Genomic DNA, 25,644 nt, shown 5'->3' on the forward strand with positions numbered 1-25,644 from the left:
TGTATGATTGAGGGAGAGACAGAGAGAGAGGGTAGGATTCTCGAGAGAGAGGGAGGTATGATTGTCACAAGGCTCATGAGAAGAATACTAAATGGGAACCACCAAAGGTGTAAACTGTAACCATTGTAGTCACTACTTAAAATAAAAAACATGCACAAAATTAAAGACGGACTTGAGTCTCGGTGGTTAAGTATTCAACTCTGGTAAATTATATCGGATATGTTTGATTATTTTGAGAAAGAATGTTGTGTTTGGCTGAGGTGAATGATTGCGGAAGGAAATGATTGAAAAATGAAATATGTTCGTTCATTTCTACATTTCATTCATTAGATCATGTGTGTTACCGCACCTTCAATTTGAGATGAAACTAATTTCTTCTCAGAAATCTTTCCTTCTACCACTATTATTTTCAAAAAATTTTAACCATTTTATTTCATTCTCTCCTGCCACAGCATAAATCGTGTAAACTTATTTGATTTCGGGCTTTTTAGCTGTATATGGAATCGCAACTAGTGTGATGAAAAATCCCTGCAGTCCCTTTGCATAAATTGCCTCCTGCTGCTGCTGTAATAATTAAAAAGATATTTACTCCGGATAAAGTAAATTACAGCAAGCGTTTCGGGCCCTTGCAAATTCTTATACCAGCAAAACGCTAAATGGAAGTACTCTGAAGTCTGAAAGCTTAGTTGATAGTTATCACACTGCGTGTGTCAGCGTCTGTAAACATCACGATTTTGTATGTATCTCGAACCAATTGCAGAAATACGATTTGATTTTTATATCTCTTCTCGGTTTAAGGTCCCCTTGAAAAAACACCAAATATATTATTGTTTTTACGTATTTATATAAAAATGTTATTTTTAAATTACGGTCAAAAATATTATTCAATTAAATGGATAACTCGACTAATTCATAATTGCTATCTGTAATTTTTTTGATGATAGGATAAATAATAAGTCGGTGATATTGATAGTGGTTGGGGTTGAACGAAAGATCAAAGATGGTATATACGTGAATGAGGGTGTATTGTTGACTCATGTTAGGCTCTTGTCATTCACGTACTTTTGTTCAATAATTTTTTAAATTAAATTTGTATTTGCATATATGGTTGCTTGCGGTTGTCAATGTAATTTTCACATTTTTAGAAAAATTTAGAAAAATGACATTTTTATAATTTTCATTTATGTATAAATACTAATAATAATGATAACTAAAAAAGAATAGGGAAAATAGATTTTTTTGTCATCCAACTTATTATTTGTTTAGAAACCTACCACTGAACTATAAATTTTTTCTTTTTTGTCACTAATGTTAGGTTCGGATTTTTTTTGTCACTAACGTTAGGTTCGGATTTGATTATTAACACTATGTTATTTTTTTTGGTATTATTAAAATACAGTGTTAGTCTGCAATATAATGGTGATCTGATATGTGTCTATATCTTAGTGTCCTAGGTAGTTTACCTTGGAGGACGAGAGTTGGACACGCATTTTGAGACTCCAAAAAATTTTAAAAATTATTTTATTTTATTTTTTCTGTATAAAATTTAATGTTGGTTTTTTTTTCCTTAAAAAAACGTTGGATTTTTTTTTTGTCACTAACGTTATGTTTTGATTTGATTATTAACAATATGTTATTTTTTAAGCATTATAAAAATATAGTGGTAGTCTGCAATATTATGGTGATATGATATTTGTCTATAACATTATATACAGTCATCTATATGTCCCTTAGCTAGTTTACCTTGAAGTATGAGAGTTTAACAGGCATTTTAAGAACCTAAAAAATTTAGTTTTATGAATTATTTTAAGACTTCACAAATATATAGTATCACTTGACTTTATAGTTATTTACCACTACTTGTCACGTATTTTAAGGTTCCCACTTTTTATAAATATAGTTCCATAAGTTAATTTTGAGATTTCCTTTCTGAGTAAAAAAATCCGTACTCTCGTCCTCTAAGATAAACTACCTAGGACACATATGAAGTACTACATATAAAGATATAGACACAGATCACTATTATATTGCAGACTACCGAAAAATAAATTTCCGAAAAATATCGTTTAGATGGTCGGGAAATTTAAATAAAGGTCTAATTTTAATTAAATATAATAAAATTTCCCAAAATACCCCTTCAAAAGTTAACGGTAACAGCCGAAGATAACGGAAAGGGTGCAAAGTGTCTACGAGTTAAAAGTAAGGGGCTGCATAGTGTTTATTCCAAAACTATTAGGTGCAATGTGCAACATGCTGAAATCAAAAGGGTGCCAAATGCAATTAACTCTAAAAAGAATAACACAGTGTTAATAATCAAATCCAAACCTAACGTTAGTGACAAAAAAAAATCCGAACCTAACATTAGTGGCAAAAAAGAAAAAAATTATAGTTCAGTGGTAGGTTTCTAAACAAATAATAAGTTGGGTGGCAAAAAAATCTATTTTCCCAAAAGAATAAGACGAAACCTGAAAAATTGCATGGAAGAATGCATGTCCAACAATGCACAATTACACGAGGCTTACAGTACAACTTACAAGCCGGCCCGATAAGCAAATAGTCTTTTTTAATTTAGGTATACTAGTCTCTTTTTCTTTTCTTTCTCTGCATATGTATATAATTTTGTGAATACCATGTGTTGATAAAAAATAAAAAAAATTAACCAAGTATTGAAGATGGGTTTGGTAAAAGCGATATATAATAATGGTCCGTGCCTAACATAGAAGTACTAGAAGCAAAATCATACGAAGAAAGACAGTCTGCTGCTTTTTCCCGTAAATAAATTATATTATTACTATAATAATAATAATTTTGTGGGGGTGGCATTGCGGAAGCGCCGGATCCATTGAATTCAATGATATTGACAGTAATGCATAAATTATACGAGTATGAAGTGTGTGCAAGAAAGAAAGACAAACAGAATTAGACAATCTGATATTTAAAAACAGTTAAACAGTGTAGAAAATGTTGAAATATTGTGGTTTGAATGCTATATTGTCTGCCACTAGAAGGTATGATTTCCACTTATATAAATATTTATATAAATATACAGAAGTGGTGATTATGGTGATGTCCAAGTAGTTATTGTAGCACAATCTGCTGACCTCTACCCCCATTTTATATCTTCTCGAAGGTGAAATGAGGAAGCCCAGAGTAAGGGATAATATGGTTTACTTCGTTAAAAAAAAAATCAGATAATTTGGTTTACTTAATAACATGTTTATTCTGGAAAAAAAAATAACATGTTTATTATTTATAAATAATAAATTATTTATAAGGATAAAGTGATTCTGATTTATGTGTTTGGATAATTTATTTTGGTACATACATTTAACGGGTATAAAAATTAGATGGCATAACTCCTTTGCTCGATACACGGTCAGTGGCGAAGGCACGTTGTGCCCTCCGGATCAGATGCCCCCTGAATTTTTAAAAAACAATATTTTTCATATAAAATTCATATGTGTAATATTAAAAATATACAATTATAATTCTCATGTGCCTCCTAATTTCAAGATTTGATATCATAATTTTATTGTTGTTAATATTTTTTTCTTATATTTTTCTCATGAAAATTGAAAGGTAAAATGAGGACTTGTCGTAAGGTTCATTTGCTCATTAGAGTTTTAAAAAATTAATGTGTCCCGTCCATCCCTAATCCACCACTATATACGGTTGTACATTTCATCAAATTTCAGAGGATCAAATCTGAAATATATAATTTTGAGCTTTTCAAAAGTTCAATAGTCCATAGAAAATCATATTTTTTGTGCTGTGTAACAAACTTGATCATAAGACAAGGAAGATCATACCTGATTTCATCCCCTCCAAGGTTGGTCCTAGTGACAAGATTATGGGCCTGTTTGGTTCATAGAAGCAGAAGCTGTTTCTGGCTTCTGCTTCTCTTGACCCGTTTGTGTAAAGAAGTAAAAGCACTTTTAAGAAGCTGAGAATGCTAGCTTCTCTCTCACAGCTTCTGCTTCTTTTCCAAACACTTTATTAACTTTTTTACTTCTCACTTCCACTCTACTTCTTTACTTTAAGTATGGAAGCACTTTTTTTAAGTTTGGCCAAACGGCCCCTATATGTCGCGTTATATATCCTCCATCTGGGAATACAATTTGTCCCACAAAACCACAGCTTCAATTGAACTGATAAATGGAACTCCTCCATCTTTTATCTGCACTAAGCAGATTTAAAAAAACACCGATCCGTTGTTTTCATAATTGATCTCTTCGTAAAATGGTTCACCATTATTTTTTGACGGGTATAAAAAAAATTACATTTAACGGGTATAAAACTTTATCAGATGAATTTTTTGTCTATCATGTTACCGTTACTCTATAATAAATAGCCTGTAACCTTAAGGTTTCAAAAAAAAAAATAGCCTGTAACCTTAAAGAAAAACATCGCTTAAAGCGCTTGAGATAGATGTCCCAGTTAACTGAAAAAGCCCGACTTATTTTAATGGTTTGATCACCTACCAAACTAATGGTTTGATCCGGAAATATTCGATTGAGAATTTTTGAAATCCATTAAAATCTCGAGTTATTCAATCGAGCTCTCAAATTAAGTTACAAAATATGGTGGTATTCAATTGAGATTTTAAATTATACTTTAAAATTCGATGGTATTCAATTGAGATTCTTTAAAATCAATTAAAATCTGATGGTATTCAAATGTTCATGGATTTTTTTGAATTTCATAAAATGATGGATTTTGTTGCATTCTTCAGTGTATTTTAAGTTTTTTGAAATCCCACCAAAATCAATGGAATTTTGAAGCATTGTGCGTAAATCCTATCAACTCTGCAACATTTTATCAAGAATCCGCACAAAATCAAAATCACATACAATCCATTAAAATTCATAGACTTAAAACAATAGATTAAAATCCTAATCGGACGTAAATCTGAAATGTCTTATAAGCAGATTTTAAATTTTGTACTGGTCGCAATTTTAATTGATCAAATTTGGACCTATTTAAGTTTCAAAGCGGAAAAAAAATTGGACCTGTTTTTGAGAAATGTGAAACAACTTTTATACAGTAAGTTCGAAAGACCGTTCCGGCCCGTCATATCATCTGACTCATTTATATGGGCTTATGATATACGTAGCACTTTGTAATCCTACTCCAGCCCGCCAAATGAAAACCCAATTATATATTCCATGTTTATTATCAACTGCAAAATAAAACGGTTGATTAAAAAATTCACCAACAATTTCCCGGTCGAATATATAAACCTCTGCATCCAAATTAACTACCCGCAATGAAATAAAGAAACTCCATGTTGTGCTTTAAATCAATATTGTTTATTAGAGCTCTCATTGTTTCTATGCCTACAAGCTGTTTGTTAAAATGCCTCCGAGAACTCGTTTACTTTTTTTTATATTACTGAACTTGGTAGCCTGCATTTTAATTTTGTAGACTTTTAATGGTTTTTGACAAGCCCTTTTTTTTTAAAAGTTTTGATTTGGGTGTGCCTATTTTGGCTTTGCAGTTGTCGGGTTTTTGTGATATTATTCAAGGTGGATGGTGAATTTGTTGATGAGAATGAGAGTGAATGAAGATTTCGATTTGTGATTTGTGAAGAAAATGCAGTTTTCAGGTTTTGAAATTGCTTTCAGGCGATACCTGACAAAGTTTCAGGTGGTGGAAGCCTTGAGTGTTGCTTGTGTCGATTCTTCAGCTGTTGGTGTGGGTATGTTCTTTTGACAGCATACTTGATTACCACTTACCGCGTATTCTAAAACTTGTGAGGAATATATATAATCATATGATGTTTGGTATAATTTTCCGGCACTAAATTTTTTTTCCGAGAGGAACTTGAAAAACCCTGCTGGGGTGAAATAATAAAAAAATCTGATAAATTTCAAAGTTCAGTTACGGCTGGAGCATCGCCAGCACCCCCTGGTTTTGCCATTGTTCATGCTTGTGTAGCATGACACTGTTGATTTATTTAGGCAGGAAATGTTGTATTTAATTACTTTGTCAACCACTATTCATTATTTGGTGCAGGGAAGCTGGTAAGTAAACTTGTATGCCGTTCACTTCATTCAAATGTAGCAGCCATTAACGACGACAATGAAAGTGTGGCAAGTAAAAGTGCTTTGGCGAAGAACCTAGCCTATTTACTTGCGGAATCGTCTAATCGCAATGAAAGAAAACCCAAAACTAGGATGGAGATGAAGAGACACTTTGAACTTTGTATTAAGAGAAGGGTGAAGGAACAATATGTTGATGGAAAATATCATAATCTTATGGTAAATGTAATTGCCAATCCAAAAACTCTGTTTGATGCTTACAATAGTATAAGGGTCAGCTCAAATGTAGATTTAGAACTAGAATGCGATACAATCCCCTTTAAAGAAATGGCAGAAGAGCTTTCTCGTGGAAAATTTGATGTAGGTGCTAATACATTCTCTATCTCGACGAGGGGACCCGATAAAGAAGTGCTTGTCCTTCCAAATCTTAAGTTGAAGGTTGTTCAAGAAGCCATTAGAATAGCTTTGGAAGTTGTTTTCAAGCCTTACTTCTCTAAGACTTCACATGGTTGTCGAAGTGGAAGGGGTCACTTGTCAGCCTTAAAGTACATCCGTAAAGAAGTCTCTAATCCTGATTGGTGGTTCACCTTGCTTGTACACAAACATTTTGATGTGTGCATACTGTCTAAACTCATCACAACTATGGAAACGAAAATTGAAGACTCTACTCTATATGCTATCATCAGAAGCATGTTTGACGCTCATGTCCTCAATTTGAATTTTGGGGGTTTCCCAAAGGGCCATGGTCTTCCGCAGGAAGGGTTATTGTCCCCAATATTAATGAATATATATCTTGATCTTTTTGACTCTGAAGTTTACAGATTGTCAATGAGATATGAGTCCTTTTGTGCAGGCACTCATTGTGACCAGCATAGGTCAGACTCGAAATTGAGAAGCTGGTTTAGGAGACAGATAGAGGATAACAGTACCCAGTCTGCTGAGTCAAAATCAAATATGCGGATACATTGTTGTCGCGTCATGGATGAGATATTTATAGCTATTTCTGGTCCGAAAGAAGCTGCCAGTGCTTTCATGTTTGAAATTAAAAGCTTCCTGCATAATTCACTCCACATGGATGTTAATAATAATTGTATGGATGTATATCCTTGTAATGGTACAAGAGGTGTTCAATTTCTTGGTACTATGGTGAAAAGAAGTATGAAGGAGAGTCCTGCAATAAGAACGGTTCATAAGTTAAGGGACAAGGTTAGGCTATTTGCTTTACAGAAAGAAGAGTCTTGGGATTCCGGCACGGTCAGGATTGGGAAAAAATGGGTGGCTCATGGATTGAAAAAAGTCAAAGAATCGGAGATTAAACATCTAGCTGATCCTTGCTCTGTGTTAAACCAAATTTCACACTTTCGTAAAGCTGGGATGGAAACTGATCACTGGTACAAGGTCTTGCTGAAGATTTGGATGCAGGATGTGAATGCTAAATCTGAAGTTAGTGTAGAATCTGTATTGTCAAAATATATTGCTGAACCAGCTCTTCCTCGAGAACTAGTAGACTCTTTCAATGCATTCCAGAAGCAGGCAGAAAAGTATATAACTTCTGAAACAGCAGCAACTGCTGCCCTCTTGCCGGAATCAGTTTCTGTTGAATCTGTTTTTATGACGAAGATATATTCTCCAGTAAATCTCATAAAGAAGCGTCTTGTAAGATATGGTTTGATAAATTCTAATGGGCATGCTCGTACATGTCATGCACTCATTTTACAAGATAATGAGCAGATTATTGACTGGTTTTGTGGCTTAGCTTCTCGATGGGATAGATGGTTTAGTGAGTGTGATAATTTCAGTAAAGTCAAATTGATAGTTTCGGATCTTGTAAGGAAGTCATGCATTCGAACACTGGCCGCAAAGTATAGAATACACGAAAGTCAGATAGAGAAACAATTTGATTCAGAACTTAGCAGACTTCCATCAACCGAAGAAATAGGTAATGATATATTAAATGGATCATCTGAAGCGCAGCAACCCAATTACGACGAGGCACTAATGTATGGTATATCTTATGGTGGCTTGTGTGTACTATCTTTAACAAGAATGGTGAGTCAATCACGGACTTGCTGCTGTTTTGTTATGGGTTGCACAGCTGCTGCACCATGTGTTTACTCTCTTCATATAATGGAACGGCAAAAGTTTCCAGGCTGGAAAACAGGGTTTGCAACATGCATCCATCCCAGCTTAAACAGAAGGCGAATTGGGTTGTGTAAGCAGCACGTGAGGGATTTGTATCTTGGTCATATTTCTCTCAGTTCTATTGACTTTGGTGCTTGGAGATGAGCTGCAGAGTACTCTATATTTAAAACTTTTTTGCACACAGAGGGAAGTATGAGGTATGTAAGTATGCAAGTTCTGAAAATTAGAATTATTTGCTCGACTCCATGGCTTCTCGTCTTTCGACAGAGTTTCGTTATATTTATAGAAGTTAGTGTTATGATCTCTACTAGTCCCCCAACATATAACCTTTAGATGTCTTCTATAGTATATATACCAGACACGCCTTCAGGTGATCACACTATTACCAATTAAGTACGATCAGTGACAGCAGCAAATGTTATAAACTATTTCACTCAAACCATATTAGGAGCTAAAGTGCTAAACTATATCTTTGTACTCAAAAATATGTACTCACAACATTTTGTGCAAATAATTGATTAAAATTTACAAAATATCTATACTTTGATCGATATGAGCATTAACTTTGTTGCCTTCATCAAGTGCACTTAGGACTTAGGTTATTATGCATAGTTTTTGTGCTTAGTATTGTAGTAGCAATAGTGCCAGTTTGCTTGGTAGCTGCATGCATGGGGAAATCACATCCATAGCTTTGTGTGAACCTTAGGGTTGATAATGGTTTCCTCATCATAAAGTGCCCAGAAAATAAACTTTTTAATTTGTTATATTTTTAGTATTACAGCAATTGAGTAGTGAGTATTTAATCCAGGACCGTCGGTGAAAAGGGGAAAATGAACCTTACCACTACTAGGCTATCAGCCGGTCCTTTTCTTGTTATATATTTTACTTGCATTAAAGGAATTAATGTGATATGGTGGTCTGTCAAAAGATATCCCATGTTGGATATTTTAATGCTTAATTTATCCAAATTATTAGATAATAATTACAAAAGCGATATAATACCCAAACTTATTTTTAACACAAGTTGAACCAAATAATTGAATATCAGAGTATATGAAGAGATATTCCCCCTGGCTTTTAATCTTGCAGGGACCAATCAAGTCAACCACAATGTGAAAAACTTATTGAGTATTGTTATTAATATTGCAATTATAAAAACACAAAATGCCAAGTTTAGACAGGACATTACTAATTAATCTATTTATCTGTACTTCCCTGTTTTCCCACTCTTCTGAATTTTCTATACTTGAGATATAGTTTGTTAGCTCACTTCTCACTTGAATCTATCTGTCTGTATTGATGTTATACAGGAACAGCCTTTCTCCCATATGGAAGTTTGGCTTAACGTGGATTAAAGAAAAGGTTAGATCTAATTATTACTTGTCTTAATTTTATACTATATAACAATCAAGGGTTATGACTACAATACATCCTGATCCTTTATTTTTCATCTTTCCAAAATCACATGAGGTTATATAGAATGTAATTAAGTACATCATGAACTTGTACATATCTTTGTTATGAACTTGTACATATCTTTGTTGATGTAGGAGTTTTATGCACCAGTAATTGGGTGGAAAATTTAGGATCTTCACTTAAAATCTTGTACCATAGAATTGCTCTATGATGTTTATCTTTGATACACTAGTTGATTGACTTTTGCTATACTTTCACCATACTTGCTTTATATACTAAAATTAGATTTTACTTTTACTTTCGCAAAAATGGAACAAAATATTTCTTAGAAATTGATTGGATTGAATCTTGATAAATACTTCTAAGTTCTATCTATACAAACTATTTATCATTCATCATCAGCTAATTTTCGAAAATTAAAAAAGATTTTTTTTATATAAACCTTGACTTTTAGTTATTGTGACTAAGAAATGATTTTAGCCTTGACTAACCTCCAAAAAGTAACATTTTTTTTTATTTATATGAACCTTACTTTTAGTTAAAATCAGTAAAAATGATTTTGGTCCGACTGATCTCGAAACTGAGCAGGTTTTTTAGCCTCTACTGATTCGGAAACTTGGTTCCGCCACTGCTTCGGTGTGTGTAACAAACAGGTAAGACATCGACCTGCATATTGTATAAGATGACTATTTAGGCTCAAGTCACTCAACCATCAAAGTGAAAAGAAAAGGAATATTGGAAAAAATTGATGTCACGGGTTGAAGTTTTGTTTTGATTAACCTGATAAAAATGTATGGATGGCATTGGGCGTATCAATGGGAGAAACCAAACAGTAGTGGGACCTGGAACAAGGCACAGAGCAATATAAGCAAGTTCACGGGTGTCACAAACACTATATAAATATAGTCACAAACAAAACTTCTCAATCAACCTGTGAATACTACTTGTTAGAAATTCAAACTTTTCAGTTTCTAGTCTGCCTCTACAGGAAATCTCTCTCTGCTATTCTCATCCACAATTTAGATTCATCGCATCACATTCAGCATTCGTATTTCACTCTTTTCCAGTTTTACTGTGACTACGCGAGACTCTGATGCTGTTACTCCGAGATCGTTTCAAAATACATGTCCACTTTTGATCGTATCAATAGTTGTGAACCAAATGTGAGGCCTAGGTTAATAACAACCAATAATATTGTTATGTGCTAGTTAGCTAGTATGTGGACCATTGATGGTTTAACAGTAACTAGCTATCTTCATTTGTAGTTTTAATTTTGTAGCATTCTGTCTAGTCTTCATGTGATCAGCCAAGTCACATCTCTGAATAAAGAGTAATATAAATTCTATTTACCAACTAATCTAGTTTCAACCACATATAAATAGGATTCTAATTGAAGATGATGGACATGATAATTGGAGTGTAACAAAAGTCAGTGATGAGGAATGATTGTATAAACAAAGCAATGCATGGGATTATTCAAACCTAAAACAACAAATTCTTGTACTTCTTGAGCTGCTCTTACAGCCACTAGTTTAAGATAAATATATGGGTAGAGCCCGTGAAGTTCACTGTGTGCTTAGGAATTTAGGATCTTTTTCACTTTATCAACTGTTCAAGACAAATTAAGACGTTATCTTCTTGTCGACAGTTCGGCTGAATTTTAAATATCAATCACTTCCGTCGAAAAATTTTCATGCATGCTCAGCTAAATTTTAAATATCGATGACTTTCGTCGAGAAATTTAGTTCAGCTAAATATTAAATATCGATGGCTTCGGTTAAGATATTTACATGCATGACTCGACGATCGAGCCTACATTATTTGTTACCTGAAAAATCATATAGGTTTATTATATATGGATATTGGGATAGTCTTACATTTGCAGAGTTTGCATAAATCCCGTGAAATATATAGATACGAATTTCCATGGCCTAGAAAGGAGGGATCTTACTTGGCAAAAACAAAATGTTCGTGAACTCTTTCACAACTGGGGGACATAATGGTCACGTTAACATATTATTTTAATCGCATGCAATGGCATTGAATATATATGAGCTACTAGCCATACAAAACTACACAGAGAGAAACAAACTAGTACTGCTAGTACCCAGCTCAAGAAGCCAAAAAACAAGTGAGAAATATTAATAGATCGAGGTCATTGATTCTTCTTTTCTTCTTCTTCTTTTCGATGAAGAAATTACAAGGTTGTGATATTGAAGCCATTGGCATCAATTACACGATTCGTAGCCAGAATCGAAACCAGAACCTGAACGAGAACCAGACACTTAAAGTGATCACTAGCAAAGAAGGTAAGCATGAGTTGCAAGTTCTTCAACTTGAAGAACAAACATTACCTAAGGGTGGTCATCATGAAAATGCAACAAACCCTAGCTTTCGCCATGTCCTCAAAGATGTCACTTGTCGTGCCAAGCCGTGGGAGATCCTCGCCATTGTGGGGCCAAGCGGCGCTGGAAAGTCATCGTTGCTCGAGATCCTGGCTGGAAAACTGAACCCTCAGAGTGGTTCCATCTTTGTCAATCAGAAGCCTGTTGAGAAAGCAAGGTTCAAGAAGCTATCAGGCTATGTTACACAGAAGGATATTCTGTTCCCACTCCTCACTGTTGAAGAAACCCTAATGTTCAGTGCAAAACTCCGGTTAAGGCTTCCGGAGTCTGAGCTGAGATCAAGAGTGAAGTCACTGATCCAAGAGCTAGGGCTGTGCCACGTGGCCGGATCACGCGTTGGGGATGACCGGATCCGAGGGATTTCAGGAGGTGAAAGACGGCGAGTTTCCATTGGTGTTGAAGTCATACATGATCCAAAAGTACTAATTCTTGATGAACCTACATCAGGCCTGGACAGTAACTCCGCGTTACAAATCATTGACATGGTGAAGACCATGGCCGAGACTCGAGGCAGAACCATCGTGCTGAGCATTCATCAGCCAGGTTTTAGAATTGTGAAGCTGTTCAATTCAATTCTGTTGTTGGCTAATGGATCAGTTTTGCACCATGGCTCGGTGGATCAGCTCGGAGTCCGGTTAAGCATAATGGGACTTCAACTCCCTGTTCAGGTAAACATTCTTGAATTTGCCATAGAGTCTATTGAAACAATCCAACATCTCCAATCTTCAAGAAGCCAATTAGGAGTTCATCATCAAGAAACAGGTCATGTTATAACTCAACATTTTTCATCCACTCTGCAAACTAAAGTTGGCAAGTGCACTTTACAACAACTATTCCAACAGTCCAGGGTAATGGATGAGGAATTTGTGATGTTTGAGAATGTTGGAGTTCCTGATCTTCCTATCGGTTTCGCGAATTCTAGGTTCCAAGAAACCCTAATCCTCACACAAAGATTCTCCAAGAACATTCTCAGAACTAAGGAGCTTTTTGTTTTCAGAACATTTCAAATGTTAATAGCTGGTGTTTTATTGGGCTCAATCTTTTATGACTTAAAAGATGATCTGGTTGGATCTGAGGAGAGGCTTGGTTTATTTGCATTTATTCTGACTTTTTTGCTCACAAGCACAATAGAAGCCCTGCCTATCTTCTTGCAAGAAAGAGAAATCCTAATGAAGGAAACATCTTGTGGAAGCTACAGAGTCTCATCCTATGCCATAGCTAATGGACTTGTTTACTTGCCATTTCTGCTAGTCCTTGCAATTCTCTTCACTCTGCCACTGTACTGGCTCGTCGGGCTAAACCCGAGTTTGATGGCCTTCTGTCACTTCTTGCTACTCATCTGGCTGATCCTCTACACAGCCAACTCAGTTGTAGTCTGTTTCAGTGCTCTGGTGCCTAATTTCATTGTCGGAAACTCAGTGATCTGCGGTGTGATGGGGTCTTTCTTCCTGTTTTCGGGCTACTTTGTGACGAAGAGTGGGATGCCTAAGTACTGGGTGTTCATGCATTACATATCTCTGTTCAAGTATCCATTTGAAGGGCTGCTGATAAATGAGTTTTCAGGGGGAGAAGGGAAGTGTCTGGAGTATATGTTTGGCAAGTGCATGGTGAGAGGCCAAGATTTGCTAAGAGAACAGGGGTATGGAGGGGAAAGTATATGGAAAAATGTGATTATTATGGTGTGTTTTATTTTGATTTATAGGTTCGTTTCTTATGTGATTCTCAGATGTAGATGCTCTCAGAAGGGTCTCAAACAGACTTCTTGTATGATATGATCAACCCTTGTTTTTGATTCTGCAAATTTGTTCAGATAATTGTAATGTAAACTTGGAAATAAAAATATGACTACTTGTTACTGATGAGTGAGTGAAAATGATGATTGTGGCATCGAAATGCGAGAAGATGAGCGAGCAACACATGCACACAGTGACAGAAATTAAAAAAAAAGTGATCACGAGTGTACATTGACACAACTGAGAAATGCTACCGTGAAGTCGCCAGCTTGTGTCATCTAGTAATTTTCAAGACTCATTATATCAAAATATGCGGCAATGGAGCACGGTTGGACGACGTAGTGGTTAAGAGCTTATTTTTTGTCGTTTCAGGTCCTGGATTCGATCTTAGCTCATTTCGAGAATATCTTGAAACAGATACTCATACGTAAGGCTATAATTCATATTCTGTTAAAAAAAATAATATGTGGCAATGTAGTGTATTGTATCTGCAAGGCACCTACTTTGTATTGTATCTGCAAGGCACCTACTTTATGCGATTTCTCAAGGCACCTACTTTATGCGATTCAGAGAAATCATGATCTAAAAATTTATAAAAAATTAAACATGCGCTTAAAAGTTCTAAAAATAAGTGTAAGAAAGTTAAGGAGTACCAAAAAGTGTTCCATATCTAATCCTATGTCTGGTTACAAATTAAACTTTAAAATTCTTAATTTTATTGTATTTTGTGCCAAAATAAAAGATGTCATATAATTATCGTCTCATAAAAAAGAATAAAAAAAACAGTAGAAGAACTGAATCAAAAAAATATACTTGTATGTTTGAGATACATGGAAGTTACATTTATGTTAGAAATGCGATGTGTTTGAAGTTAGATGAAATTTAATATAAGATTCAAAATTTTACATCAAATAATATTGTGCTAATTTCGTGCAAAGAGCTGAGTGTTGAACCTTTTTCATACATACTGTCAGGCTCAGCTTATTGGGAAAACACGTACTATGATTTTGTTAGAGTTATTTTTTAATTTTTCTTAAAAAATACTGTATGAGAGACTGTATGATGTTAATCGATAACATTACAAAATGGCCCGTGCGGACACCATATCCCATAACAAATTTTCACACATCCAATTTTGTCCATCAGTCTGCATGGTACTAAGCCCATAGGGCCGCTGATTTTTTAACATACTATCATTCGTGTTCCGGCCACTATATTGTTTGGAAAGGGCCCAATTTTTTCCGACTTGCAAGTAAATTCAATCATCATGCAATCTGCAAGTTATAATTTAAAACCAAGCAAATTTTATGACATGATCAAAATAATTATCACTTTATATATTTCTTGCGTTAAAAGGTGTGTATTCAATTGAGATTTTAAAGAAATTATTTTATTCATGAAATCCGAGTTTATTCAATTGGAATTGTTTTACATTCATTAAAATCTTGGGTTATTCGACTGGGTTTTTAAGTTATGCTACAAAATCTAGTGGGCATCCAATCAGGATTTTAAATTATGCTTAAAATCTGATAATATTTAACTGGGATTGTTTAAATTCTATTCATAAAATAATAGATTTTTTAGGATTTCTCGGTGTAATTTAAATTTTTTGAAATCACACCAAAATCCATGAGATTTTGAAACATTGTCGTTAAATCCTAAAAAATCTCCATCAACTTTGCCACATTTTATCACAAATCTATGCAAAATCAAAATCACATACAATCCATTAAAATTTATCCATAAAAACAATTCATTAAAATCTCAATCGAATCCCTGATTAAAAAAAGTTTCTTCGAAGTTTTAACTTTAATCTATATCGTTGTAATTTGCAAATTTAATAAAGTTGAACCCCTGTCTAAACTTATTGTTTATCTTTACCATCTAGAAGGCGCAAGGTACAGATATCTGCCGTGAGTCTACGGTAGACCAGGACAAGCCCTGTTTGAATTAAAGCTGTTTCTGCACTTTGTAAGAATTAACAATTTGACTGCCTTATTTTTGAACACCAAATATTCAAAGAATCTTCTGCATACTTTTGTTTATTCTTCGTGGAATTTATATGTGAGATGAATTCTCTACTTCTCCACTCAGAAACAAACCGAATCACACTCCATTGCACCAACTCCTTACGGATGGTATACACATATTTACGAGAATGTGGAATAATTGTTTTCGTTATTTCAGTCGAATCAATATTTATTCCTCAAATTCTACAGTCCGATCCCTGTATATATATTTATATCTAAATATAAGTGCGACATCAATTCCAGTCAGTTACCAAGAAAATAAAGACAAAAATATACTATACAAGTACTTGACAAAAAACTTGTAATAACCCAAGTGGAAGAAAACGAAGGATAAATCACGTATCTATTTGTCTTCTCTAATCTTTAGACGGCAATAACTTGATAGTAGTCCTTTTGAATAGCAAGTGGAAAATGAAACTTTGACTCAGTTTAACTTTCTATATACACTCTATACTCTGTTTCACTTTCTATATACATGCCAGACGACTACACCTGCATCTTTCACTCTTCACAAACCATCATTTCCTCCTTTCAATGCCCTTCTGATTATGCTTGACATTCAAAGAAATGGTGATTTTGGCTCTGAATCGAAAGAATTTAACTTCTGGGATGATCAGAGAGTCGAAAAGTATGATAAGGATGCTGATTCTGGGAGTTCTGGTCTAGAGTTTCAGACTAAAACGAGTGATTCTGATGCCTACTCTCCGACATTCTGGGCTACTAGTACTAGACATGAGGCTACCAATTTGTTGCAACAGCATTCCCAGTACAGTGTTAGAAGCCCGACATCTAGGCTACAGGTTATGGTAGATGATCGGAGGGTGATCACGAATATGGTCCAGAACATGCCTGAGTCGTCATTTGAACTATCTTTAAGGGATATAGTAGATGATCGGACAAATATGAATGCAGGTGAGAAGAAGATTGAGAAGAAGAAGTGTGTGGAGAGGACTAAGATGGTGCGCAGTCAGAGCATGGATAGTGGAGTTTTTCTGTTAAAGATGTTTCTCCCAGCATGTCTGAGCGCAAAGAAGAAATCAACATCAGGAATTTGCTCCAGGGCTTCTCCAGGGCCATCGTTTGATGGATCCAAGAAGCCAGTGGAAAAGGAGTGGTGGAGCATGATGTTTCTTGTTTCACGAAGGAAGATTAACAATTGTAGCAGTAATAGTAGCAGCCGCAGCAGTGGAAGCATTCATAACAGGTATGTTCACAGTGGTTTTGATCTATTGCAAACTATTATATGTACACAGGTATAATTTGAATAAGAATACCATATATGTATAGAACATAAGAAATAAACAGTCACATGCACACACCAGGAAAGATATTTGCATCATATATGTTCTTTAGAAGCTTTTAGTACAAGCAGATTCACCAACATATTTTGTCAAAGCAGGAATGGAAATAGCTACATTACACCAGCTTACGTATCATCTAATCATTTAAGCAAATCAAGAAGACACATATGGAGCATTTGTTGAACAAGACTCTTAATGTCATAATGTGTAGCAAGTATTTCTGCTCCACGGCAGTTTCTACCAAAATCAATGGCCCCAGAACCTATTTCACGTCACATTTTGTGACATGGATCTTGTGATTGATTGTATCTTATGTAATGCTATTAAGATATCTTTAGTACAATGGTGCATTATTTTGTATTTTTTAATGCATCGCAATCAGATACCATTTTAGTGAAAAAATAAAAGCAATTCAGAAAGAGTAGGTAATGAGAAAATACAATAAATAGTAATGTAACTTTGGAAAAGTATATTGCTCTGAATAAGAACATAAATTTAGCTCCAAGTATCTAAGGATAAGTTGGTTCTAAGAACAATTTAAATTGTAAATTATAATAGCTAGTAAGATGTCTTCACTACTCTATGACACAATTCTGTCTAGGAATATTCCGTGAAAGAAATCATGGGAAAAAAGAAATGCACAATGACGCTAATGCCAGCATATAACAAAAAAATTCCTAGAAATTCCAGTGGAAGCTTTCAAATAAGGAAAGTATGCAGCATGAAGTTCCAAGCTCAGGCCACAATTTCAACGAGCTAAAAACTATTCAATAGCTAGAACGATCCTCACTCTAAAAAACAAATATAAGTACACACATTGAAAATAAAGTACAGAAAGCCAATTGGAAAAATAACATGAAGATCCAATGGAAAAGTTTTCATAACATGCTTATAACAATCTGTTACCGATTGCTGACTGCTCAATTGATGGTAAATGTACTAGTTAAATTGTATGTAAACCAGATATACTCTTTGTAGATGATCAAACAAACCTGCAAGGCTTGGGCAAATTTCTATTGTTACACTAAACCCTTCTAGACCATCCTTGTTACTTTCCTTTCAGCAAGAATTATATGTCAACCTACATTCAACATTGTGGATACATAGCAAGACTACTTATCATCATCATCATCATCTATAAGGATTATATTCTGTGGAGAAATTTCTGGTAATTTTTCCCTGCAAAAAAATCATTGACTGTTAATAGAGATCCCTAGAAATAAAATATCAATACTACTTCAAATAGTTTAGGAACTGCCCAACAACCTGTGATGAGCTGGTACAACATTGTTACTGACTGTTGTTGATTCCTTGGATACATCCGCTTCCTTGCCAACAGCTGGAAATGCAAAACAGATACTGATTCGCACGTACCAAAGACTAAACAGATCTCAAAACCAAATCATATTAAAACCCACAGAAACTGCACCATGCAAACTGCACTACTGACTGTAGGTTTATGTTGCCGGAAAAAAGTTGCACTCTATGGAGTGTCTTCCGATACCATTCCATGCTAAACCACTATATCAATATTTTAAGAGATTGGGGTGGCACTTACATAGTTTCTCAATGACAACGAGTCCATTATTTTTCTTGTTAAACCAATCCAATCAAAACTCTATATAATTAGACCACACAGTTGCAGTTGCTGAGTTTACAAACTGTGACACTAAGAAATCCATGTATATATCATGTCATTAGGAAAGATTATTAGTTACTCTAGACAATACTATTGGCCAGTGTTAATGTTACTAGCATTAACATCTTAAAATATTTTACAGAAGCTTTACTCACTTGGTTCCCAACATTTAACAAGTACACAGGTTGATAAGTTCTAGTTCTCCATATCTAACCAACTCACTCAAATTTGAGCTAAATTATATATATTAGGACTAAATCTATCCTAGAACTAGTTACTTTAAGCATATAGACCATTTCTATAACTATTTTCCAATTATCTGGCGGAATTTTTAACATGTCAACTATGATATTGTTTTCTACACTCTATACGGAAAGTAGAATTCTGTTTATATTTCTTACAGCTGTATGAAAAAAGAGACAACGTGATTTAATATTCTAGATGGAAAAATGATAATTGTAGACTAATTAACAATCTCCTTTTAATGAAAGAGCCAGCACTTAGATGCAACTCACATATATATAATTAGAATAAATTATATTAAATTTAGCATTATCCAGTAAAGATTACTATAGCAAAAGATAGAAGAAAGAGCTGAACAGATATAGAAAATATTGTTATGTCTTCGTAAAAAGAAATTTTTAAATCATTCTGACAAAGCTAGTAAATCAACTATTATAAAATAACCACAACTTGTCAAAAACTTACCCTGCATGATGTAAGTAATCTGAACATGTGTACTAGCAAATAAGAAGAAAATGTGTATTAAGAAACCAAATTTGTGCACCTTGAGTTTGTTGCAATGTGGACACTGAAAGAGAATCTGAGGTTGATCTTTCATTCATGTGTTTTGTCTTGAGCCTTTTAGGATGCATAATCATATCAAGAGCCTTCTGAAGATCATCGCTTTTTCTCTAAAATTGTAAAAATGGTACTCATCTTACATGAGAATAAATTTGGGTCATAATATACAGGAAGAGAGAAACATATATGTAATCAAAGGTGTGATATAAAGTTAATTGTATCACTGAACATGCATGATGAAAAAATTCATCCCTGGTAATAAATGCAATTGGCACACAAATAACAAAAATCAACATTTAAAAACCAAAATAAAAGATTCTTTCAGAAGTTAATATTTCTTTTTAATAAAATAGATGCAGTCAAACAGAAATAAGAAAATACAAACATAAACATTTAAATGAGATTAAGTTAATTGTAACTACCCGTTCAGCAGTTCTTGCTTCTGACAGATGGTATAGGCGCTCTTGCTCTGCAGACAAGATGATTAAATGTTAGCTGTTCCAGGAACAAGGTGGATGAACTAAAATATATGATCGAGCACGTCTTAGAATTTGGCGATCCACAACCCCTTGATTTAGTAAGATAGCCTATGATAAAACGAGGACCCTCTCACTGATTTATTGCCCAAAAAACCACTTTATTTCCTTTTCTGAAGTATCTGTCATTTAGAAACCTAAAAAGAAATTACTAAAATATAGGTTAATCATGTTTTCTTATTAGACATGCCTTTATCCAGTGATTTTCTTTCCTTTCTCTGGGACACTGGGTTGTGCAAGGGATTGTTGTTGATCAAGAAGTTAGAAAGAAAACCTTATAAAAGGCTCAACGGAACCAGCCTCCTTGCTGTATTGTGACAAGTGACAACCAGCCAAGAGTTTTAATATAATGTGACATCATTAATGAGAACTAAAGAATGTGAAAAGAACAAGTAAAAATAAAGTTTGCATAGAAGAGCAATATCAAACAAAAACTTGAGAATACATTTAAGTTACTTGCGAAAAAACAGAGAGTAATAAAAGTTAGCAGAGAAGAGAGTTTCAGCAAAAAAAGTTACTAGACATCAAATACATAGTTGCAATCTAGCCATGGTGATTTTAATCATCGGAACACTTTAAGGGGAAATAAAAGAAAATTTACTGAGGAATATACAGTCACATTAAAGCGATGTTATTTAGTTTAGGTTGATGGATCTGCAATTAAAGAAAAGAGTTGTTTAGTTGAAATGGTAATAATTTCTTGAATTAAATGATAGTTAAGTTTATTAAATGTGTATCCTGTAAATTTCCTAAACAGCCTATTAATCAGTAAACTGATTCAATACCCTAAGCTGAAATAGTTTTGAAGTCTCAAATTAGCGCAAAATTAAAAAAGTGAGTCTGCAATTTATACATATAAGAACATAAACCTTCTATAAAAAATTAAATGATACCGATAATCCTTTGATGCAAAAATAAAAATATTATAATGAAGAGAGATGAGAAGCAAAACCTTTTACAAGTGATTCATGTTTGCTTTTATATTCTTTGAAAAGTTCCTGCGAGACATTTCCCGCAGCCTCAACCGCAGCAGCTCCCACAAGTTTATTAAGGTGAAAACAAACTAGTGGCATCTCTTTTGACTCTTGACCAACTAGTTTTGCATATGCAGGACCTGAGAAAAGAGGAGTAGTTAAAATACATGGACCACAGACAGCCAAATTAGCCTCCAGTTGAATACAATCCTGCTTAATAGGTACACACTTTTCAGTTAAAAGAAGTCAGAACAACACGTAAATATTAGCCATAAACCGATATACTTCCTCTAGTGTTTCCTCTAAGTTTTATATACTTCTAGTCCAAATTGCATGTTCTCACATTTCCAGAATAGAATAATTGCTGCTTTATCGATATTACCGTTAAATTCAATTTATTTTTAATCTATAATCTTTATCTGCTTGAGAGATGAAAAATAATTATAAAAGGAAGTCACTGTAATTTCATGTTCCTATGAATACTTTATATTGTATCTGAACAACTTCTATAAGCATCTCTCAGAACAGGACAGAGGAAATATTACATATATTTATCAATCTGAACATTTATAGAACCGTGTCTATTCCTTGCCGATTCAGACATTCCCAGCCCTAAATTCACGGAATGCAAAAAGTGGGACATAACAATTCAACATCTACAAAAGGTTGCAAAGTTTTGGACAGACTGGCATTAACGGCAACCATAAGCAATCATTTCAGTGGGGGTCAAGAGCAACAGATAAATAAATTTAGGTCTCTGGACAGTAGCTAAAGAATTTAAAGACCAAATATTTACGGAGTGCAAAATTGAAAGTAAAGTTTGTAATAAACCAAAAGTAGGCAAAACTTATTGACTTGACAAAAGGAAACACAACCCATATTCAGAAAAGAAATTGATGCGAAATCTCACAATATATAGATCACAACTCGACCAATTGTGAACTGCATAACTTCAAAAGCCAAAATCAAACTTATCTGCATAGAATTCTTAAGTTTCCATGTAGAAGCCATATCCGGAAGCACTATACTGGAAGTACAAGCTCTTTTGTGAACCTTTTCAAATTTGAACCTTTATAGGAGCAACTAAGACATGGCGGTATAGCACCCCCAAGAACTATAGGGCATTGCGATGAGTGATGACTATCATGCCAAGCATGGGATTTGGAATATTTATGCATTCACGTAGTAATAAAATTGGAAGATCTAATATCAATCAGTTTGATGAAGGTACACGAGTAGTTACCGTCTTCTATTGATTGCCCTTCGAAAACAATCTTCGTATCCCTTGATTTAAGTGAAGTCCCGACATACTCAATAAACGAAGAAAATTCTCCCCCATATCCAATGTTAACCTTCTGCAAACGAGATAAACATAAAAACAGAAATAAAGATATTTCCTAAATGCAAAGATGATAATAAAAACTATTCAGATTTGGTAATATTCTCTCTTTTTCTATCTTCCTATCTGATCAAAATTAGTCTGTTTATCATCTCTAAGAGAATACGCAGATTTTAAAAAAGGCTTCTTAAACAGAAGTCAGAACTTAAAACCAAACTAGCAAGCCCCACACAAAGTATGCAGTTGGACAGGCAAAAAGTATAATAACAACAACTAATAGAAGAAAGTGTATTTTTGTAGATTACACCAAGTCACTGACCTGTATCTCTGGTATAACAAACTAAAAGAGTAAAAAAAAATGTTTTTATTATTAATATACTGATCAATGTTCTATAAATCTCTAAATTCAGCGGAAATTACTTATTCTGTTTTTCTATATCCAGTTGATTTCTCAATCTCGATAGTGATACAGGTATCGGTACTTGTTTCAGTACTGCAGTTGCCAAAATCTTGCATCAAACAAAATATAAGTTTAATTATACAAGAAAGTAATCATTACTTCAGAAGTACCACACAGTAATTTACAATTCAAATAAACAATAAAATGAAGAAGTTTTGTCAGAGGCTACATATTAATGCTTTAATTTGCATATGGAGGCCTCTTTGAATCACGGAAAGCAAATTGGAAGTTATTCAGCAACCATACTGATCCGACCGAAGATTTTGGGTTAAACACTAAGCAAAAGAATGGACATTGGCTGATCCAAGACAATGTAGATTATGAAATGATTTTGTGCATCAATACATTATTTATTAGTGGTATGTTTTTGGTAACGAGGTTAGTTAGATAGGTACCAGCTGGAAAGCAGGAATACTTCACTCACCCGCCACACCGCGCACTCGATTCTTAGGGATTCTCGGGTGCGCGGGATTTTTGGGGATTCTTGTTAAATAATTAATTTTGTAATTAGTTTATTACTTAATCACTTAACACTTAATAATGCAACAATTATGTTGTCAAATAATTATTATGTAAATTGTTAAGCACAATGAACTTATTTATTTGATTATTTGGTTTAAATATAAATGTAACTCTTGAAATACATACACAATATATATTTTTAATATATTTATATTTGTCGAATCCTTCCACACCTAAATCCCCGTATTTTTAAATTTGCCGAATTTCTGTATCCCCGTACCGCGCACATCCATACCTGCACTCACATTCATGCTTCCTGGGGTACCAAGAATGGTAAGACTTGTACTCTAAGAAGTGTGGTAAGATTTGATAACTTGCATAGGTAAAGTTTTGGCGGCCAAGTTTGGACGATTGTATATACATAGTCGTTTGGAATGTGCTCAGACAACTTTTACAAGCAAAAATATAAAAAAGTTTTCCGGCCACATTTCTGACCAATTCCTCCTAACACCTCTTGCACTTTGCAAAGTGGCCCCGGTCTTTCTATATCTTGCAGGAATCAAGTGTTATGGATCATCTAGACACTAGTTCAAAAACTAATATCATCACAAAACACAAAGTACTTTACGATTTCTTCTAGTTCTACAACCAAAACAATAGGTAAGAAAAAATGAAAAAAAACTCACCATATTCTCCAGCTGAATAACAGACTTAACAGCCATCCAAGTACTATACTTGAAGTCAGTAACCACGATCCGCAGCTCAGAATTTTCCGGAGCATCCACATACATAATGTGTGGCAGCGCAGGCTTCGAACTCGAGACCAGTCCCTCGGCTTTCAGTTCCCAGATGATCGGTCTAAAATCTCCTATTATTCCCATTGAAGCTGGAAAAAATCAATAGAAAAATGATCAGCATTTGGCCACATTGTTACATAATGCATGAAATTATGTGTACGAGTTTTGTTGCCTTCTTAAAATTCATGGTTTAATATATTCTAGGGTTTTACATATTAAGCTAAAACACACAGAAATGATGATACAAAATTTGAATTATTACTGCAGTTGTTAGATAGTTCATGCGATCATAAATTTACGCATAATAAAAGGTAAATATACATGTGTGTGTGTGACTATGTGGGTACCTACTGGGTGGCTTGTCAATGTCAGGTGCTTCTTGCTCTTGATCTTCAGGGACAAGTACAGTGTACTGTGCGAGTAAAGTGTGAAAGGGCCCTTTTGCTTGCAAAAATTTATGGGGTGTTCAGGTTTTTTTTTAAAAAAATATTGCAGTTTGTAACCTTTAATTTTTGCTCATGAGTATCCACACTTTAAAATATGACAATTGACATTCCAAAATTCATAATGTATTGCAGTTTGTAATTTTTCATTTAAAATTAAATACGAAAGATTAGTTCAGAGGCATTTTCGTACCTGCATAATATAATCTTTGATTTTTACGAAAAACACATGTATAATAATTCGATTTTATATTTTAAAAAAATAATTTTTTTAATAATAAAATACAGTTTTCTAATAAAATAAAGTATTATTTAATTGTATTTTTTAAAATCATATTATGCAAACAAAATATGACCTTAGATTTTTTACAATTTAAGAAATTATTATTCGAGAAAAACATATTTCAGGTAATTTTATTGAGATTGAAATTTATATATTTAATTTTTTTAAGTAATGATAATTGGGAGTATTACTAATAAAGTAAAAAAATATTTTAGGCAATAAAATCGAATTATTAGATTTTTTTATGAAAATTAAAATTTATATTATGCAAGTACGATAATATCGCTGAACTAATACCTCCCGTCTAATTTTAATGGAAATTTTAAACGAGACGGTTACAAATTGCAAGACTTTATAAAATTTGGAGTGTTACCGTCACATTTCAAAATACGGTCTTTCTAATGTGTGCCCAAGGGCACACAATAAGCACCAACTTTCATGAAAATGGCTTGTTTTGATTGGTGGAATTGATGTGAATGCAGGGGGTCATTTACATTTATTATTCATCCACCAATCAAAAGCTAGTATTCTCATCGATGTTAGTGACTATTGTGTGCCCTTGGGCACACCATAGAAAATTCGTTCAAAATATGGATACTCATCTGCCAATCAATGAATCAAAGTTAAGTATTACAAACTACAATAGTCTCTTTTTTCAAAGTATTTGTTCCTCCTGATTCTTATGTAGCGAAAGGGTATTTTTATAATTCACCGTTTTTCATCGTTTGTTGATAGATTTTACCGACTTTTGATTAATTTTCCTTCCGAACAATAATCAGCGAACACCACGCAAAACACTTACGAGTTGCGCATTATTTATTTACATATATTTTACGCAA

The 25,644-nt window shown here is 34.0% G+C and overlaps 4 protein-coding genes across 5 annotated transcripts; 3 read left to right on the forward strand and 1 right to left on the reverse strand.

Moving 5' to 3' along the window:
• The first annotated feature begins 5,113 nt into the window (after positions 1-5,113).
• On the forward strand, positions 5,114-9,856 carry LOC108219047 (nuclear intron maturase 4, mitochondrial). 2 transcript variants are annotated; one of them, XM_017392292.2, is made up of 4 exons: positions 5,114-5,400; positions 5,498-5,698; positions 6,016-8,380; positions 9,494-9,856. In XM_017392292.2, exons 2-3 carry the CDS (start codon positions 5,593-5,595, stop codon positions 8,325-8,327), a joined length of 2,418 nt encoding a protein of 805 aa, XP_017247781.1. In that variant the 5' UTR covers positions 5,114-5,400; positions 5,498-5,592; the 3' UTR covers positions 8,328-8,380; positions 9,494-9,856. The 2 variants fall into 2 exon arrangements, with proteins under 2 accessions (XP_017247781.1, XP_017247780.1); XM_017392291.2 differs by having other exon boundaries at positions 5,114-5,698.
• On the forward strand, positions 9,372-13,864 carry LOC108219048 (ABC transporter G family member 5). The gene is made up of 2 exons (XM_017392293.2): positions 9,372-9,545; positions 10,188-13,864. Exon 2 carries the CDS (start codon positions 11,788-11,790, stop codon positions 13,777-13,779), a length of 1,992 nt encoding a protein of 663 aa, XP_017247782.1. The 5' UTR covers positions 9,372-9,545; positions 10,188-11,787; the 3' UTR covers positions 13,780-13,864.
• A 2,309-nt stretch (positions 13,865-16,173) lies between these two features.
• On the forward strand, positions 16,174-17,411 carry LOC108218058 (uncharacterized). The gene is made up of 2 exons (XM_017390982.2): positions 16,174-16,971; positions 17,167-17,411. The coding sequence occupies exons 1-2, from the start codon at positions 16,316-16,318 to the stop codon at positions 17,249-17,251; spliced, it is 741 nt and encodes a 246-aa protein (XP_017246471.1). The 5' UTR covers positions 16,174-16,315; the 3' UTR covers positions 17,252-17,411.
• A 481-nt stretch (positions 17,412-17,892) lies between these two features.
• On the reverse strand, positions 17,893-24,507 carry LOC108217958 (uncharacterized). Its single transcript, XM_064092395.1, has 8 exons — positions 24,427-24,507; positions 23,969-24,168; positions 22,265-22,376; positions 21,000-21,161; positions 19,934-19,980; positions 19,495-19,621; positions 18,335-18,407; positions 17,893-18,247 (listed from the first exon to the last, which is right to left on the reverse strand). The coding sequence occupies exons 2-8, from the start codon at positions 24,161-24,163 to the stop codon at positions 18,181-18,183; spliced, it is 783 nt and encodes a 260-aa protein (XP_063948465.1). The 5' UTR covers positions 24,164-24,168; positions 24,427-24,507; the 3' UTR covers positions 17,893-18,180.
• Positions 24,508-25,644: the final 1,137 nt, after the last annotated feature.

This window comes from Daucus carota, chromosome 4 (assembly GCF_001625215.2).
Source record: "Daucus carota subsp. sativus chromosome 4, DH1 v3.0, whole genome shotgun sequence".
Lineage (NCBI taxonomy): Eukaryota > Viridiplantae > Streptophyta > Magnoliopsida > Apiales > Apiaceae > Daucus > Daucus carota.